Source organism: Heptranchias perlo, chromosome 34, assembly GCF_035084215.1.
Source record: "Heptranchias perlo isolate sHepPer1 chromosome 34, sHepPer1.hap1, whole genome shotgun sequence".
Lineage (NCBI taxonomy): Eukaryota > Metazoa > Chordata > Chondrichthyes > Hexanchiformes > Hexanchidae > Heptranchias > Heptranchias perlo.
In genome coordinates this window covers 9,148,552-9,168,879 of record NC_090358.1, presented here as the reverse complement: position 1 = coordinate 9,168,879, position 20,328 = coordinate 9,148,552, and the positions used below count along the sequence as shown (strand labels likewise).

The window sequence follows — 20,328 nt, the reverse complement described above, 5'->3', positions numbered from 1 at the left end:
ATATGCGAGACCTGGAAGTCACATTTGCATTAATTCATTCCAAATTTCATGCATCCCAATTAAAAAGTCACCACTAAAACCTCAGAGCTAGCTCATCATACCCACCTCAACTGCACTTCATCTAATTCTCATTCAGATGCAGATTCGATTCAGGACAAAACAGATAATCATAATGAGGTAATGGAGGTATGTTTTCTTTGGTCTTCACTTAATATAGATGGTAGAGTCGATGGGACAAGTACAAATCAGAAGAGGCACTCAAAAAGAATGTTGTAAGAAAGTATGAGAACAAAAAAGAAACAGCAGCAGACTATTAGGACTCAAGGATGCTCTAACAGGATCCAGGGAACGAGGAGTTTGATTACAGTAGCTTAAATGAGGGCCTTCAAGCAAACCAGAAAGTAGCTTAAAAATTTTGAGAATTGTAATGATTTTGTAATAGTTAATAAGGCCATTATCCACACACCCACAAAGTTATATTTTCAAGCAGGTAAACTCAGGTTTTAAACACTTTTCAAACATCACCCAGATACAGACAGTTAGACATGATGGAACAGAGTTCAGTCGGTAACAGGCTGTCTGATGTCACTTTGTACACTATCCAGACTTTACAGTATTTGAGGCACCAGTTACCTGATCAGAAGCAATGTTTCCTATGGTATAAGTACTTTTAGCTACACTGCTAAAAATGCTTCAGTTGAGTAATTCTTTTCCTCCCCCCCCACCCCACCGACCTGCACAAGCACAGCAGATGTTTGCACTGTGTCTTATAATCTTATACGGCTAACCTGACAGCCTTGAAAACCAGGAGGTGTGACTCAGAATCAGCTCTCAAATCCTAGAACACCAAAGTTCAAATGAATGAGTTTCCTTCTCAAGTTGGAAGCTGCTGACAAAGCAGCATTGTACATATTTTGGACTTAGTCAACGAGACCCTGTGCCACAAAAAGACTGCTGCCGGCATCTTGGTGACAAATATACTTAATAGTCTTCAGTTTACTGATCTACTGACTTCAACAAGCTGTGCTTCATTCCACATAATGGATAAACATTACTGGATGCAGCATACATTTAATATGTTGGATATTTTTGCTTTTATAATGGTTAAATTGAATTGCATGACCATTACAATAATTGATAGAATTTCTAAAACAGCTTTACAAGTCCCAATGAGTTATCAAAAAAACTTAATTAAATTCAATTTCATTTCAGCCTTTCACCGAATATATTTAAATAATCAAAATTGGACAGCGGGACTTTGATTTCCATTTGGCAAAGTTAACTGGTACCGAATCATGAGAAAACACATCTGCAGTATTTAGTAGAGTATTCACTTTGGGAAACATGTACAGATTAGTACTTAATCCAGAGGAAACAATGTTTGTTTGGTTCAACCAGCCAAGAGGAGTGCAGAGAGTATAATATCAGTCTGAATGGATATCAGTTTGTTTAAAACAAAAATGGAATGTGGTTTATCTGGTGCTTATGTACATCATTCAAAAATAGAATGATTTCTGGTGACACCAGCTGGGTAGTATTTTTTAAATTCATTGGTTTAATGCTTTTACAATAAATATCTTTTCTGTAGGGTGCTTTACCTCAAGAATTGCCAATAAGAGCCAAGTTGACTCCCTGACCAATGTCATAAGTCTAGGAATCATTAGAACCCCTCAAATTATAACGATATTCAATTAAATCTCATGCTTATCTGTTGTTGGTTTACAGGCTGAAAATGTTTCACAGCTTCTTCTGGAAATAGACACTGTAGGACAGATCTGTTTGGGGATGGAAAGGGATGAGATCAGTTGATCAACATCAGACAATTTTTGTTTCCCAATTTTCTCCTTTCCTGATGGTGCTGACTCAATTCCACAGGCAGCAACTACATTCTAGTATCTCACCCGTGTCCATTCCCATGTTGGTGGGCTATTCAAATGCAGAGACCATTGGAAAGTGATCAGAGAGGGGAAGGCAATGAGTTTTCCACTTCTTATCCCAGGAATGCAGAGCCCAATTGCAGTGTTGCCCATTGCTTCTCTGGCTGAAATCAGCTAACTCAGCACCAATCAAGAATCAACCTAGGAAACACACAGTTTTATAGTACTGATAATATATAGGCTTTAAGGACTGATCACGAATCAGCAATATATCAACGAATGCTGTAGCAACTTATTCCATTTCTGATTTCTTTGTTTTGAAAGTACTTAGAGTCGTGCTTGCACAAAGTATCGACCAGGCAACAGAACAGGCCAATCAGAATAAGAGGATTTAGGACCAACTTCAGACTTTGCTGGAACGACTGAGCATATACCAAGTCCTCCAGTGGAATGATCAAGATAGACAATCTCTATACAGGCCAACATTTATAAACAGACAGTACAAAACTTTTTAAAATGGCTTTTCAATATATGAAGATCTGTTCCACATTCATGCCCACGAGTCTGTTGTAGCAGCATCCATAACCACTGCATTTGAAAATTCCACAAAATATTTAGAAATTTGTGGGTTTTAATGCAAAATTGTTTGTAATTTTTCTCAAACCCATATCTATAGAGCTTTGTGTTTTTTTTAAAAAGCTAAAATGGTGCTGATCAAACACTGCAGTAATAAGTGCCATGTAAATGCTCGAGTTTGAGAGAGACTCATTCCAGAGGCAAACTGTACCACAGCTGCAGGCAATACAGTTCAACTGTGAATCTGGAGTTCCTGTCATGGAGGGCCAAACAGAAGTAATAAATTAGTTTTGCAAGAGTTTCCCAGAGTGAGAATTCTACATTTTGTTTCCCTAAAAAGACAAAAACCAGTGGAAGTCTTCATTTTGCAAATTTATTTTTTTTAAAACTCAAACACTTTGCTGCACTTAATCTGATCAAATGACCAAAACCAAAACTGGATCTCTTGGTAGGGCAGAAAAATAAATGCCTTTTTTCATAAATTAAAAAAATATACAAGAGAAGGCACAATTTTTAACAAATGAGCTCCTGCAAAACGCACTTAACTTCTGGGAACCCTAAATGTTGGCTCATTTGCTCCAAACCTACTGACACCAGATATACCTGTGGTAACAGTAACTCTTGTCCCAAGTTCTGATCACTATAGACTATGTTGTTGTGCAAATGCAGTGAGTCACCATTTTGTGTGTGCTCCAAGTTGCTTTGAGTGGAGAAAGGCATAGAAAGGGCCTTGCAATCATACTTAAACAGTTGTGATAAAGAGTATAATTCTGCTGGTTGAACTACATTAATAGCAGGGAGTAGTTTTAAGGTAGTCAAACCCAGGCTAGGAATGTAACGATGATAAAGGGCTGAATGATTGAAGAGAAAGTTTGGCAAATCAGGTTTGTGCAATGGTTACTCGCTGTGGTCCGAGCAGCTCTGGTCTCCAGCTGTCGTACACTGGGGCTTGTTCTTCTCCCAGTGACAGATGGCGTTTGTGTATTCTACAATAAGCTTATCCATCCATGTTAAAGGTTTTGGGAAAAGCACTGCTCCTTCAAAGAATCCAAGGTGACCACCATGCAGAGTTAACACAAACATGACGTTTTCCTTTTTCTCTGACAAGGAAAGAGAAAATAAAGTTAGAAATTAGCAGTTATTCACACAGAACTTGCTACACAAAAGTAAACACCAAAATCAGCAATTCCAAACATTTGCAACCTCGACCCTTTGTCTGCATGATTGTATGTAAAGGATTAACTTGGTTTCTATGTCTAAAAGCAACTTTAAACTTGCTCCAGTCCTAGCTTCATATTGGCTTTATAGCTGCCTTGATGGCTTGGTTAATAAGTGCATTCATTAGTGTAATACCGAGCCATACAGATCATGAAGATTCCAGGTTCTGACCCCATTCTGGGCTAAATTAGTTGGTCTCAGTCTAAGGAATGGTAAGGTTGCTACAATTAGCCTCAGCGTCCATCTGCTGAGAGGGGGTCGGGGGAGAAGAGAAGTTAGACAGAATTCTTGGTCACTATCCAGTAACCTCTGCTGGAAAGTTTAGGTGAGGATAACATCAGGCCTAGTGATGCTCTCACCCCAACAGTCAAACAACCTCCTAACACTAAGTCTAGGCTCACACATGCAGATTGTCCACTTTGGTGAAATATTAGAAGCCCTGCTGGCATCCAAACCATAACCCAGCAATAGATGGCAATTCCCCCAAGTGAAGAGGGAAGAGAGGAAATAAAAAATGGATTTGGAAAGTTTCACCATTAAGTATGGTTGCCAACCCTCCAGGATTGGCCTGGAGTCTCCAAGAATTATAGATTAATCTCCAGGATAGTGTTGCTAGCAACCTAGGAGAAAAATCATTGGGGCATTGAAAAAAAATTGGTGTTTTTTTCATTTTCTTTGAACACTTTCATTTATTTGTTATAAAAATATCAGAAATGGGAAAAAAGGCTGTTTGACTGGGCGGAGTGGTTGGAGGTGGGAGGACGTGATGAAACCTCCAAGAACATGTCTTGGAGGTGGCAACCCTACCACTAAGGTGGAGATTTAACCTACACTAATTAAACAAAGCACATGCTGTGTACTGCTTATCATGAAGTACCACCTGTTTAAATAATGTATCAGATACATCTGAATCTATGACACCCCCAAAATTAAACATAAAACATTTCTATTTAATCATGAGTTGGTCTAGCTCATGAATACATCCACTTTAGAGGATAAGATAAAGGACAACAGTGTCAGTAAGTGCAGTGTATTTGTTCAGAGATGGTGCTGAAGCCAAATGTTTACCCAGCAGCACCTGCTGTCCAGCTCATTAACTGCAGCATGGCTTCATAGTCAATCGGCACACTGTGAGTGCAAGGTAACCAAACAAACATCAGAGGGCTTCAGAACTCTCCACTGCTGAATGGCTTTTTCACTAAGCAGGCCATGTTTTCTTATACATAACAGGAAATCAACTGCTCGACTGATGCAGCTAAGAAGCTTCAATGCCTTTTACGGTACTTCTGCTCCAAAGGGAGGTTTGTATTTACATCAAGCAAAATTAAATCACTAGATGAAAGATCTAACCAAAGGAGAAAAAATATTTTTCAATAACTTTCAACAGGGATGAAAATACATGTTTGTGCTACACATGCCACAGTTATTTTATCCATCAGTATACTGCAGGCATACTAAACTCAATATTGTGAAATTGTAAATAGATTTGACCAGTGTTTTTGAGCAATTTTTAAAAAAATGATCTATAACCATTACGGATATAAAAAAATGCTGATTAGTATAAATATTTTACTCATTTCAATAATCTTAGAATCCCAGAGATTGCCCCATAAATACAATGGGTTTGCACTGCAGCTGCCAATCTCAGATCAATCCCCTTCCAGCAACACCGTTTCAAATTGCCTAACTGCGAATCAGAGCTGCACATCAGTGCTTACATGAACACTGCTCCCAACTAGTAAATTTTAAATATTTTGGGAGTGCAGGTGGGAGTGTATGTACTTAATACACTTGATCCAAAGCACTTTTTAAACTAGCCTGCACACCCCAATGGAGGTATATGCTATGTTGCATTAAACATACGTAGTACGGTATGACTCTCCTCCAGGGATATTAAACTTCGGCCCTAGACATGTTTCTGGAACTATTCTGTCACTTTGCATTGCTGTAGAAAGCCCAGCATAACTCACCCTGGAACACATTTTAAATATCAAGATTAATCCTCTGTTTAGAATATCTTTAACTCAAAAGCCAGCATTAATTAATGTACAATAAAATTGGTCATATCACCAGCTGTGCAAGACCCGTGCGTCAGGAGCAAGTGGTACTACAATACAAAAGGGGTGGGAGGAGGCTTGTATGGAACGTAAATAGACCAGGTGGGCCGAATGGCCTGTTTCTGTGCTGCAGACTCCATGTAATTCCATGTAAAATGCGCTGATACGGACCACCTTCAGGTGGATTTTACAGCAAAATTGTCTCTGCATGCAGACTCAAGTCCACATCATTACTACTTGGACAAACCTGCAGCTTGCCAGTGTCGGCATTGAAACGAGTTCAAAGTTAATTCAAACATCACCCTCAGGAGCCTGACATTAGGTTCAAGTTTAATTTCAAAGTTTAGGGCCGCCGTCCTGAAGCCACCACGAAATATTGCTTCTTTTTGTAGGTGAAGCCGATAGCAACACAGGAATAGGAGTAGGCCCAATCAGCCACATCATGACCTCAACTCCATTTACATGCCTTTGCTCCACATCCCATCATACCCTTGCCCAACAAAAATCTATCGATCTCAGTCTTGAAAATTTCAATTGACACAGCATCCATAACCTTTTGGGAGAGAGAATTCTAGATTTCCACCATGCTTTGAGTGAAAATGTGCTTGCTGATTTCACTCTTAAATGGCTGAGCTCTAATTTTGATTGTGCCCTCTTGTTTTGGATTCCCCCACCAGAGAAAATAGTTTCTTTGTATCTCCCTGTCGAATTCCTTAATCATTTTCTACACCTCGATTAGATCACCTCTCAACCATCCAAATTCAAGGAAATACAGGCCACGTTTATGCAACCTATCCTTATAATTTATATATTTAAGCCCCAGTATAACTTTGGTGAATTTACACTGTACCCCCTTCCAAGGTCAATATATATTTCCTAAGGTTCAGTGCCCAAAACTGTTTGCTGTACTCCAGATGGGGTCTGACCAAGGTTCTTTACAACTTCCTCAGTTTTGAATTCCAACCCCCTTAAGATAAAGGCCAAAATTCTATTAGCTTTTTTGATTACTTTTCATATCTGTGCTCTAGGTTTTAATAATTTGTAAACATGGACACCCAAATCCCTTTGCTCCTCCACAGCCCCATGCCTCTCGCCATTGAGAAAATATTCCGATTTGTCTTTCTCAGATCCAAACTGGATGACCTCACACTTCTCCACATTGAACTCCATCTGCTATAGTTTTGTCCACTCAATTAGTCTGTCTATGTTCCTTTGTAACTTCCTGCTCCCATCTAAAGAAGTTACTGTGCCTTCTAACTTAGTGTCATCTGCAAGCTTGGATATCCTTCATCCATGTCATTAATATATATATGGTGAAAAGCTGAGACCCTAATATAGATCCCTGGGGAACACCACTTGTCACATCCTGTCAATCAAAGAACGTTCCTTTTATCCCTACTCTGTTTCCTACCTCCCAACCAATTACCGACTCATGTCATAAGATTACCTTTAATTCTGTGCAGTCTCATTTTTTGCCAAATCTCTCTTGTGCGGAACCATATAAAATTCCTTCTGGAAGTCTGTATAGACAACTCTCCTATCCACCAAGCTAGTGTCCTCCGCAAAAAAAAATCAACTAAATTAATCAGGCATGACCTACCCTTCACAAATCTATGTTGACTCTCTGATCATTTGATACTTGTCCCTCCAAGTGCAGTCACTGTCTCTGATGATAGATTCCAGTAACTTCCCCACAACCCAAGTTAAACTGACAGATCTGTACTTACCTGGTTTGTCTCTTCCTCCCTTCTTAAATAATGGAGTGACATTTGACATTTTCTAATCCTAAAGGCACAATTCCTGAATCCAGAGAGCTTCGGAAAATTAGGATTAATGCATCTGCAATTTCATCACCTCATACCCTGAGGTGGAATCATTCCATCTCCCTCCTCCCCATCTCCTCAAACAACCTAGAGAAATAAGCTCTAATGTTTCACGTCCATGCAAAATCAACAGTAAAATTCCAGAACCAGGTCCTGATCTCCCTCCTGAAAGCAGCTGAGACCTTCATAGCAAGACCATCTCAGATCACTCTGGCTCAACTCCACATGAAGTATATCTCCACTTCAAAATCTTACGGCCAGTTTTCTATTTTAGCGTTTTGCAAAAATGGATGCTCCCATCTTTGCTCTCAACATATTTAAAATTGACCGTACACAAGTAGAGCTCTCTGGCTGTTAAAGTGCGATTCACAGCACAGTGTAATTCAGGCGCTACCAGCTACATATTATGCTGCGCAGCTATCAGTCTCAGACTGGTAGTACACCATAATCACACTGCAAGAGGCACTCAACCAATGACTAAGAATTGAATTAGTTCATCCCATCTGTGCAAAGAGGAAGATTTCATGACAGCCAAGCTTCTCTGGTACTCAAGAGTACACACTAATCCATTTTGCTGCAGCCCAGCACTGTTATAGTCTAGAAGTATATACCATGCTGATCTTATGGCTCAATTTGTGACAGTTGTGCAAGAGACTTTCCCATAAACTATTTCTTGTATCAAACAAGGTTTTAAAACCTAAAAACACATGCTAGTGTTTTGTACTTTAAAATCAGGGCTCCAGATGAAGTCATCCATAGTCCTGCTATGGTCTCCCAATTAACCCTAGTCATAACTGGGTTTAGTGAGAGCCAATGACTAACACTACATTTTGGTTGCTGACAGTTACGTTTGATGTCTGATTTATGTGACATTAGCAAAGCTATTCTGTTCAATTTTCTGCTGTGTTGCATCCGTTTCAGGCACATTTCACTGGCAAAATTCAATACAGATGCGAAACATAATTGACTGCTGGGTTTTAAAAAGTGGAACGGGGCACTCGAATACAGGTCATGCCATTCTGGAACCATCTTCATTTTTATCAAGTAAAAGCTTTTGATGAAAAGGTTACAGAGACATCTGGTTTCAAGGCTACATAATTTGTGTCAGGTATGAGTATTGCAAGTGCTGATTCATAAACTGCTTTTATATTGTACTAGCTTGACATGCTCCCGTGCACGGGTCCTGCACAGCTGGTAGCAACACCGAAGATAAACTTGCCAGATTCCGGGTGCTAAACCCACGCACTGAGGGTCAGCAGCATTAGAAAAATAGAAAAGCAGCAGTGGTCTAACTCAAGTATTTAAAAACTACAAAAGGATGTTTTGTATTTGAAAAGTCATTTTCTCAACACTAGAAAAATATTTAATCTATCGGCATGTAAAACCCAAAGATGACATCAGCAAAATCACTGATTTTCCTGTCTTCACTGATTTTCTACCCTATACCAAGTTTCTCAAAAATAGACCCATCCCAAAAAAAATTACACTGTGCTGCAATTTCAATAGTTAAATTATGCATTGAATATAGATAATTGGCACTTCTGGTGGGCTGCAAGCATTTGTTCAATGCAACCTCAATGTAACCAAGAGAAAGCACTCACAGGCCACTACAGCAGAAAAAAACAATTGCAAGTTTCCAAGCTAACCTTTTAAAGGATCGTGCCATCTTTGTATGGAGACACAATACATGTAAAAATTACATTGGTTCAGAAAATAGTGTTGAATACTGTGCTGGGTCCCTATACTTCTGTATTACAGCCTCTCAAATTATTTTACTGTCACTATGTGCAAAATTTGAAAGCAATGAAGATATGTCTGTATTTCACTCTACCCCAAAGATACATGACACTGTAATGAATGCTGTGCACTCCTTTTCCCCCCCATTCTCTTTTTATATGGTGCAATACACAGCTTAGTCCAAAGGGGTGGGGAGAGGATGGAGAATCCTTGGCCAGGGAAGCCAACATTATACACTCCAGTAGGGTGACAGTTTGAACTCCCAGCGCTCTGTTCCATGGTATCAGCCCTTCCATGCCTACCATGAGCTGTTGCTTTTTCGTAATCCCCAAAATATAGCTGGATTTTAAAATGATCAAAAGTTGAATCTGAGCTAGACAGCACTAAAATATCTAGCATTCATTCAGGTTTAAACGGTATGGCGTAAATTGTTTGAATCCCGAGGACGAGCTGGATGCACAATATAGCTGCATCATTGTAATCACTTCATTCGAATTCATTCCAGAGTCAATTCATAGCAAGGTTTCAAATTTGTACATCTAAATTTCTTCCTCAGAGGTACAATTCCATAGCAACAAGGGCCCTCCAGTACCTCATTCATGTATGCATGTACCTAGACAATGAGTGAGGGGCATCATATGCCCAAGCCTGATCCCCATCCTTAGTGGACATCTACAAATTCATATTTTCCTGCAATTGTCTCTGGAGAGCAATCAGGAGCAGGAACCCAAGCTGAATTTCTGCAGCCCCCCACCCCTAGCCGAGGAACACTGTCGGATGTAGGACCTTAATATTTGCCTTAGCCAAGAGCAACTAACTCAGTAGAGACTGAACCAGCATTCTTCTGGTCAAGTATGGCTCAGTGCAACAATTGGCAGTGCATTTAATCAGAGGGCAGCATTCCAAGATAAAGATATTGATCAGAGGATAGATGGAAGAATTGGACAATGAAACAACCTGGGTGAGATCAACAAACTCAGCGTAGATCAGGGATTGAACCTGGGGTGAACTTTAGAATTCAGATCAATTGTCAAGAATTTCTAGCTTGTAAGATAGAAAATATCTGCATGATAGCAAAGGTCTAGTTAGGAGTATTAAAGATAGATAGGGACTTTGCTTTTTTAATTTCTAACATCCAAAAGGCATAATCATTAAACTCACCCGCAAGTGAACGAGGGATGGTCAGTAAGCTTTCATGCACTAGTGGGTCATCAGCAGCATTCACTAGTAGAAGAGGAATCTGGATCTGTGTCAGCAGGTAAAAAAGTCATTACATTACAAACAGATGCCATCTACTGACGGGAATAGCAAAGACGAGCCTTTCAAATAATTTCATCTGCTTCTCCACTCACCAAGTATTTGTACCTGTTTTGACAAGTTTTCCCCCCACGTTTTCTTGATATACAAGTGTTGACAGTGGGATTTCGGTAAAGCTTAATGGCGGGTATTGTGAATGTTTTATGGAATACATTGTAAATATCCCTTCCCTTCCTCCTCCCACCCACCCCCCCCAAACTGGAATTTCAGTAAAGCAGAATAGTGAATGTATGAAAAATGTTTGTACTCTTGTCTCCTTTAACTGTGGAAAATGCCCAGTAATATAGTTTTTTTTAGATAAATTTGGGTTGTCTGGAGAGAATATTTTGTGTAAGGTACCAGACCTTACAGGACCGCTATTGATGGGAACAGTTTGAGAAATGAGGACTGCACATTAAAGTGTACTGGCTTGTGCAGTTTTTCCTACAGTTTATTGGTATCAATATGCTAAATAATCCTAGCAGCAACAATGCATAGTCTTTGGGGACCAGCACAAAAGCATGTTGTAACAGGAGGTATTTTATAAGCAATGATTACTCTGAAAGATCAGCAGTTATTCAGAGTGTTCACGTTCAAAATGAAGTGCAGATACTTAAAATGCTATTGAAATCAACACCAGCATTTACAAATAAGAAAACATTATTCACAGATGCAAGAGCTTGTTTTGGTACCAACAAAATCTACATTTTAGAAAACAAGCAATACACCTGTACAGATCAACCCTTTTTTTAAAAAGCAAGACAAAAGAAAAGAATTGGGAAGGGGGGGAAAACCCTCTGCTCTCCTGCAGCTGCAGTAACAATTCTCACTGGACACCCCACAGCACCAACTACTTCATCCTCCTGGACACAAAATATAAATCCCACAAGCACAAGAATGTGCTGAAGAGAGACAGATCATTATCAAGCTAGGGAAGGTCTATGATACTGGGGAATTTAATGACCTTTCTTGCCACATGACAATATAGAGTGGACTTTCATTACAGCCCAAAAACAGCAGACATTTGGATGGGGGAGGGGAAGGTGAAGACTCAGGAAGGCAAGCTAGTAAACTGAAAGCATCTGTACATGTATAACATAACATTTGGTTGTAACACAATCTCTGGGTTCTAATTAAGCTTTGTTGTCATGGTGATGGTTTAGGACAATATCAAAACCCTTTGATTACATTAGTTTGCATTGGAACACAATACAGCTCAATAGCTATTTTATATTTATCTTCAAATCAAATGGTGAATTTATCTGTATCCATTGTGTAAGAATGCTTGCCCTTTGTAAGTACTGCCTTTAAAGCCTCAAGGACACTAAACTGCCACTGATGTGGATCCTCCTGTAATTCACATTCCAAGCTGAGTGATAGCTCACTACGTAGGCAAACTGGATGCAGTGCTTGGTCTTTGAACCCGTACAAGGCCACTTCCATCACTGAGTATTAATGGGAATTGTAAACAATTTTACAACACCAAGTTATAGTCCAGCAATTTTATTTTAAATTCACAAGCTTTCGGAGGCTTCCCCCTTCGTCAGGTGAACGATGTGAAATGAAATCCTCGAAATGAAATCGAGGATTTCATTTCACATCGTTCACCTGACGAAGGGGGAAGCCTCCGAAAGCTTGTGAATTTAAAATAAAATTGCTGGACTATAACTTGGTGTTGTAAAATTGTTTACAATTGTCAACCCCAGTCCATCACCGGCATCTCCACATCATGACTATTAATGGGAAGGGATAGGGGAGCCTCTGCTGCCCGGCATTCCAGGAAGGTCAATTTGACCACACGCAATAATGTTGTGATATCTGCTTTATACAGTTGCCATGACTTTTTTTTGAAGTTGGATAAAGGCAATACAAATCACATTGCAATGAGGTGCAAAGAACTGGATTACAATTTAAACCAGAATCAGGATTACTTACATTGTGAAGATAGTGCATACAGCTTTCTTGTTCATAATATTCTTTCAGTGTGTCATACCCATGGAATTTCCTGAAATAGATAAAAATTACTGTAGATCTAAGATGCATTAGATACAGGTTCATTGGATGAAAGGAAACATGTTTTGGACAAACACTGAAGTTATACACTTACTTTACAGTCAAAATATAGATAAAAGTACAATAGCTACATATGAAATACGCAATGTAAAAAAAAACTGAATTCCCAGAACATCTCAAATCAACATTCTTCAACAGGACCACAATCCATGTATTTGCTAGAAGGTGGTTAAGGGGCGATCTAATAGAAGTGTTAAAAATTATGAAAGGGTCGGAGAGAGTAAATTGTGAAAGATTGTTTTCACTAACCAATAAATCCATTAACAATGGGCTATAATTAGGATTAGTACAAGCAGAACAAAAGGGGGAGTTAGAAACTTTTTTCTTCACACCAAGTGGTGTTAAAATATGGAATACATTACCACGAGTGGTAACTGAAGCCACATCAATCACCATTGTTAATGGATTTACTCTCTCCGACCCTTTCATAATTTTTAACACTTCTATTAGATCGCCCCTTAACCACCTTCTAGCAAATACATGGATTGTGGTCCTGTTGAAGAATGTTGATTTGAGATGTTCTGGGAATTCAGTTTTTTTACATTGCATATTTCATATGTAGCTATTGTACTTTTATCTATATTTTGACTGTAAGTGTATAACTTCAGTGTTTGTCTTTAAGATTAAATAAGCACAAAGAAAAATATTAAAAAAGACAAGAAAAGAGCAGGAAAATTGAATGAGAGAAGTGAGCTCGAGTATGGCCCAAAATAGTCTCCTTCAGTGTTTAGATTTCCAACATTAGGATGAAAGTGCAATGGATCTTGTGTAGTTCAAAAACATTGAAGTTTGATTGAGCATTATTCTACACACATTACACTGCACACCTTATCTGTTGGCAGAACACTCATTTTAAATAGTTTTGTCTGTATAATTGAAAATATTTCTGAGTTGTGTACTATTTCTTAAAATCCATTCCTGGACACGGGGAAAAGGTGTGCATGGCTCCCAGCCCCCCAACGTCTCAAATTTAAAATTCTCATTGTGTTTAAATCCCTCCATGGCTGTATCCCTCCCTATCTCTGTAACCTTCTCCAATCCTACAAGCCCTCTCCCTGAATTCTCCATCTCTTCCACTCTGACCTCTTGTCCATACCCCACTTTGCCCAGCAAGTTGAGGCAGTGCCTTCAGCCGTCTAGGCCCGAAGCTCTGGAATTCCCTCCCTCAATCTCGCCACCTCCCTCTCCCCCTTAAGACCCTCCTTAAAACTCACTTCTTTGGCCAAATTTTTGGTCACCCCATCTAACATCTCCTCCTTTGGCTCAGAGTCCATATTTTTTGGATTATGCCTCTGAAGTGCCTTGGTACATTTTTCTACATTAACGGTGCTATGTAAAGGTGAGTTGTTGATGTACATTTGTTTTTAATCCTAAATATAGGATTCTTCTGGGTGGGGACCATGAAGACTGATAAACATCTCTGAGCAATCAGGTAAGAGACCGCTGAGCAAACACAAACCTAGAAGCAGAAATATTGATGATTAGCTGAAAACTAACAGATTTAAGAGTTCTATTGTAATCCACATGTCACTTATATACAAATCAACTTCAAATCCTAATATTTTTGACATAACTAAAGTGTCTGTAACCCAGGGGCACCAACTAAAGCTCAGAAAAAGGTGAGCAGACAATTCAGAATAAACTATCTTACACCGAGGGCAAATACACGACACAGACTCTGCCCAGCAAGGCAGACAACGTTGGCAAATTCAAAAGCTTGATAGATATTTGGCAGAAGTAGGGATGAGAGAGATAGGGTAGTGTGTGGTATTTCTTTAAAAAAAGGGACCAGTCAGAGGTATCACAATGATCTCTTCCAGTCCTGTACATTTCTATGTTCCCAACCTTAGTTCAAGGCCCGCAGAAGCAGCACTGCTAAAATGGCTATGTGCTGGATTCCCATGAACTAAAGCACTCCTACCCAAAATTAATTTTCCTCCCAAATGAACACTATATAATTAAGAGTCTTATGAATTAACACAAAATGGAGAAAAACAGGATTTTTTCTTAAAATAACCAAGAAAGCAAGTCTGAGGGAAGCAATCTCTCAGACATCTACGGGATTCAATGTTTCACAAGTTAATCTGTGTTTTGGTGGTGTTGGCTGAGGGTTGAAAGAGTAATGTTGCTAAAATACTGGGAGAGCCCTCAACACTTCATTGAGAAGAGCATGGGATCATTTACATCCATCTGAATAGGCACCATTCAAAGAACAGCAGCTCTGATAATGCAGCCCTCCCTCTGTACTGCGCTGAAGTGTCAAGTGAGATTAAGAGGTGAAGTTCCTAGTAGAGGGCTGGAAACCATAGCTTCTAACAGAGGTGAGATTGCTGGCAGCAACCAAGATGACATACTGTCACTTACCTCATGATGTTGTCATCAATGTGCATCAGGGAAGTTGCTGTGTAGAGTTTGCTCAGGTCTACGTCTACCAGAGCATTTGGTGTTTTATACTCATTTTCTCCAAATAGTATTTTTCTGTAACACATAAAATGTTAACACTAATAACAAAATGTTAATAATATCTGTCTAATATTTATGAATGCCAATTGTCAGAGAATCTAGCATTAGGAAAAGTCGATACAGGCAAACACATGCAATATTGACTGAATACAGTACAGCATCACCTATACCAGCCATGGCTGTCTTTTCTGTCCTTGAAAAGCATGACTCCAGCATAGACCATGAGAAGGCAATTTCCCACCCTTGCTTTCTTTGAACTCAGTCTATTAGTTATTTCCTTTACTGCGTGTGCTATGCTAGAATCCTCCTGCAAAGAAGGCAATTAATTAACAATTCATCATACGTTTTTCAAGTTATGAGATTTTTTTCTGACTCGAGTATTAAAAACCATTTCTATTCTCTGTAATGAGTGAGTATTAACAGCCCTATCTGCACGGAAAAATAGAAGTCACCTTGTCCTGTAACCAATGGCCCCAAATAGTCAGCAGTAACAAGTCATACGCCATTGCAGATTAAAAATACTAAAAAGTGAACAAAACATCCCTGTCACCCCCGTCCCCACTCTGCTGAGTTTAACAGCACAAAATTCTCAACAAGTAATGGTCGTACAGACTATTTTATATGGATGCTAGGATACTAGGAAGAATGCAGAGGTGCACAATCTCCGTGTGCTTTTGGGCCCATTGGAGAGCTAACATCAAGGAGGCCCACATTTTAGAGCTCTCAGGATCTATGAGAAATTGGTTCTGGAAGCTCTTGGAGTTGCAAAATTTATTTTCTTTACAGTACTGGGTTCTGGTAGCAGGAATATTTTCTACTTGCAGCTGACAGCACATCAATACAAAAGCACCATCATAAATCTGAGAAATAATTTGCCTTTAATTAAGTGATACCCAAAATCTTGCACTGTCCAATAGACAAGAGCTGTTTTATATGGCAGTGAATGCTAACAACTCCCATGCAATTAGTAACAGCATCAAAGTAAACTTGCCTAGGCCAGTGACCAGGAAGAGACAAATCCAGCAAGTTTAAATTTGGTGTTGCCATCGACTGAGAGACACCTGAGCTTTGAGGGCCAGGGCACTACCATTTTAGTGAGCACAATATAAAACCAGCTAACACCCAGGCATTTTCAAATGTGTGTGCTTGAATGCAAGGGTGCACAAAAACTCTGCTTAAGAAAGCACAAACAGGTGCACAATAGAGCTAGAGGATAAGAATGAATTTATGTTAAGTAAATCACCCCTTCAGTGAGCACACAATTATGCAAAAACAGGTTAAATATTGGTTACTGTAATTATATAGCAGTTTCACAGGCCACTCTTGTTCCCTACAGTGAAGTTTGAATCCTTTGCAGCATCTTTTACAGAATATATTCTATCACAACAGGCAAATGAATAACCAACAGACATAAAAGTCACCTGTGAAACAAAATAATCTTTTTCATGTTGTCTGCCATTAGAAAGTTGTAAAACCTCCGACACTGGTCCCATTGGAGGAAGGTTTCCTGTGCCCTAAACAAAAACAAAAGAAAGTACCTTAGGCACATGGTAACAGAATATAAAGCAGAGTTTGTAGAGTGCTGTGCAAATCTGTTTCTTCCAGTAAGGAGACAGGCAGAGCCTGACAGCTTTACAAATTTAAAATAAAGTGAAGCACTTTATCTACATTTAAACAGTTTGCTAAAGACTTGAATACAGTGGTCAGATTTCAGGAAGCTCTTCCAACACCCTTCTGACACTCCGAGCTAGGAGGCAAGAAGCAGCTTCCTGTTCAGTAGGCAATCCTTCTTCTTATCTCTCCATTACAAGCTTTCTGTGGTATCTGTTCTACTGATCCTATGATCATTACTTGTCTAAACTTCCCTCCAAACATATTGCACAATGCTACTCCTTGCAACCTCATTATACTGAAATCAAGATTCAATGCAGTCTTCTATTCCAACTCATACTTTCCGTGAGCTTAAAACTGTGGAACTCTTCCCCCCATACAATATGCAGGTGTTAAGACCTGAAGATTTGCATTATTTAGTCACTAGGCTTCCATTCACTTTATCATCTCTTTTCAACCATGGTGACCTGCACAATGGGGATTGGCCCTCGATCTAGGTAGCACTGAAGTAAGGAGTCCACACAACATGCTGAATAAAACTAACTCAGAGTTAGGTTCAGTAGACACACTCAATAAATGTCTTGCAACTGCTACACTATAAAAAGTACATTACGGAGTCCAATGGACAATAGTAGCAAAGTTCAAAAATACATTAAAATGTCCTATTAATTGGATTAGTAATACTCTAATAATACAGCAACAATTTTCATTAACAACCAGAAACTTTTAGTTATTACAACTATATAATGAAACTGAAACAGATAGAATGAAACCAACACAAGGCCATTTAAACCTGCCCAATAATACAAATGTGACAGTATTTAAAAGCCAGACAAAAACAGGAGAGGTTCACATGTGGCACATGAAGTACCGTGGGAGGAATGACTTCCATTAAGCAAGGTTTAAAATTCATTTATTTTCAGAGACCTTCAACTTTTCCAAGCATTTCCTCATTCACTCAAAACCATCCCAGAGACTTGCTCAGTTTATATTAAGGGGGAAAAAAAAAAGCTTATTGCTGCACATTAAGACCATTTTTGCAGTCAGTAAGTTCTAAAAAGGTTAACATTCCTGTCTGCACTTTGTCATTGTGCCTGCCTGACCTTAGTTTTTACCCCAATTTTTAAAAAGGTCAATTTCCGCAGTATATGATCTACCTTGTAGCAATAAAGAGGATTTGAAGGCAACCAGATGTTTTTAATCTTGTAAATAATTACTTCTAGTTGTTAATTATAGGAAGTCATGCCAGAAATTTATACAATTCTGGAGTTGTTTGGTGACACAGAGCAAGGAGGAGTAAGCTATCACTGCTTTGTATCAAACAGGGCAGCTACCTAAATGCACTGCATTAGCCACCCAAAGTTTTGTTGAGACAAAGGGGAATAAGCTCTGCTTTTAGGTTTGTGATTTGATGTAATAATCGTCGTAGTGTAAACACAAGAGAACTAAGTCTAATGCTAAAATGAAATCTACCATCATAATTTTCAAGTTGTGCCACAAGTGTATAAATGATCATAGTACTAAACATCTTATATCATATTTTATTGCACACAAATGACATTTGCGAATAACAAAATGGTTATTTCTGCAATGTGATCATGAGAGAACGTCCCTGCTCTTCTTCAAAATAGTGCCATGGGTTCTTTTACGCCCACCTGTGAGGGCAGAAGGGGCCTTGGTTTAACATCTCCCCCTAAAGATGGCACCTCTGACAGTGCAGCACTCCCTCAGTACTGCACTGGAGTGTCAGCCTAGATTTTGTGTTCAAGTCTCTGGAGTGGGACTTGCACCCACAATTTTCTGACTCAGAGGCAAGAGTGCTACCACTGAGCCACGGCTGACACACTATACATATAGTATAGAACAGAACTGCCTATAATTTGGCACTAAAATTAGCAGCAATTGGAGATGACTAATGTGCAAAATGGAAACCATACAAGGATTTAGTATGGTTGCTTTTCTAACACTGCAGCAATACAGGAGCTTTACCTTGAATTGAACATGCATTCTGCCCGACGTGGCAATGCTTTATAGAAATATTGGGTGTAAAGAACGGGAGGTGTTCCATTTTACAATGCATACCAATGAGCAAAATAGAAACTAACCCCTAACATGCCAATTCTGAGCATAACTAAAATAACACAAATATTTCTGCTGTCAGAGACTAAGCAAATGCCCAGGGGGTAGGTTTTATTACTTGTTGATCCAGCCCAATGAATTATGCTGAAATGCAGTTAAGGCTGAATGCTATAGATCAACTGTTCATTAAAAGCACTAGCCATGAAAGTTTACAATCTATTGCTTAGCTTTTGTATTTAATTGCCAAAGAGCTGTGAGAAGGGACTTTTCCCTGGGAGTTCATAAAGTTTAAGGTCAATGATTACAAATTAGAGGAACAAGCAGTTCCTTTGTAGTTCCCAACCTTTGCTTGTAAAAAAACAAGGATAGTCTCTGGCAGAAAAATGGAAGCCCATTCAGCTTGTACTATGGAAGGAAAACATTGACACTAGTAAGCAAATTGAAGGTGTAGCTGATATTAAAAGGATGCAGTACACTCATGCAATCACTAGAGGTCTTTATCCTGCTTTGTACCAGCAACATATGACATTTGAACTGCATAAAATGTTCCTTTTTGGATTGTTTAAGCAAAAATCTCCAGGGGAAACTACGCAATAGCAGTAAAGCCTGAGAAATGCCCCAATCTGAAAATTCTCAATATAGGCCCTGATAAAAATGCTACAACAATGCATTGATCAAGTTACCTCCAGAACATAAGAAATAGGAGCAGGAGTGGGCCTTATGGCCCCTCGAGCCTGCTCTGCCATTCAATCAGATCATGCTGATCTTCGACTACAACTCCACTTTCCTGTCTGATTCCCATATCCCTCGATTCCCCTGGAGTCCAGAAATCTGTCTATCTCAGCTTTAAATATATTCAACGACTCAGCATCCACAGCCCTCGGGGGTAGAGAATTCCAAAGACTCACAACCCTCTTAGTGAAGAAATTCCTCCTCATCTCAGTCTTAAATGGCCGACCCCTTATCCTGTGACAATGCCCCGTAGTTCTAGACTCTCCAGCCAGGGGAAATAACCTCTCAGCATCTACCCTGTCAAGCCCTCTCATAATCTTATATGCTTCAATGAGATCACCTCTCATTCTTCTAAACTCCAGAGTATAGGCCCAGTCTACTCAACCTTGCCTCACACGACAACACGCTCATCTCAGGAATTAATCTAGTGAACCTTCGCTGCACCGCCTCTAAAGGCAAGTATATCCTTCCTTAAGGAGACCAAAACTGTACACAGTACTCCAGGTGAGGTTTCAACAAAGCCCTGTACAATTGTAGTAAGACTTCCTTACTTTTGTACTCCAACCCCCTTGCAATAAAGGCCATTTACTTTCCTAATTGCTTGCTGTACCTGCATACTAACATTTTGTGTTTCTTGTACAAGGACACCCAAGTCTCTCTGAACACCAACATTTAATAGTTCCTCATATTCTGTTTTTCTATTCTTCCTACCAAAGTGAATAACCTCACAGTCCACATTATATTCCATCTGCCACCTTCTTGCCCACTCACTTAACCTGTCTATAT

General features: G+C 39.3%; 1 protein-coding gene across 2 annotated transcripts in view; it reads right to left on the bottom strand.

Moving 5' to 3' along the window:
• Positions 1–2,812: 2,812 nt before the first annotated feature.
• Positions 2,813–20,328, bottom strand: part of abhd2a (abhydrolase domain containing 2, acylglycerol lipase a) — a 59,209-nt gene continuing 41,693 nt past the window's right edge. For both annotated transcript variants that reach the window (XM_067971396.1, XM_067971397.1), the window contains exons 7-11: positions 16,542–16,634; positions 15,022–15,135; positions 12,520–12,589; positions 10,450–10,534; positions 2,813–3,553 (exon numbers count right to left, since the gene is read on the bottom strand). In XM_067971396.1, coding sequence (XP_067827497.1) covers positions 3,351–3,553; positions 10,450–10,534; positions 12,520–12,589; positions 15,022–15,135; positions 16,542–16,634 — 565 coding nt within the window. In that variant the 3' untranslated portion in view covers positions 2,813–3,350. The remainder of the gene's footprint in view (positions 3,554–10,449; positions 10,535–12,519; positions 12,590–15,021; positions 15,136–16,541; positions 16,635–20,328) is intronic.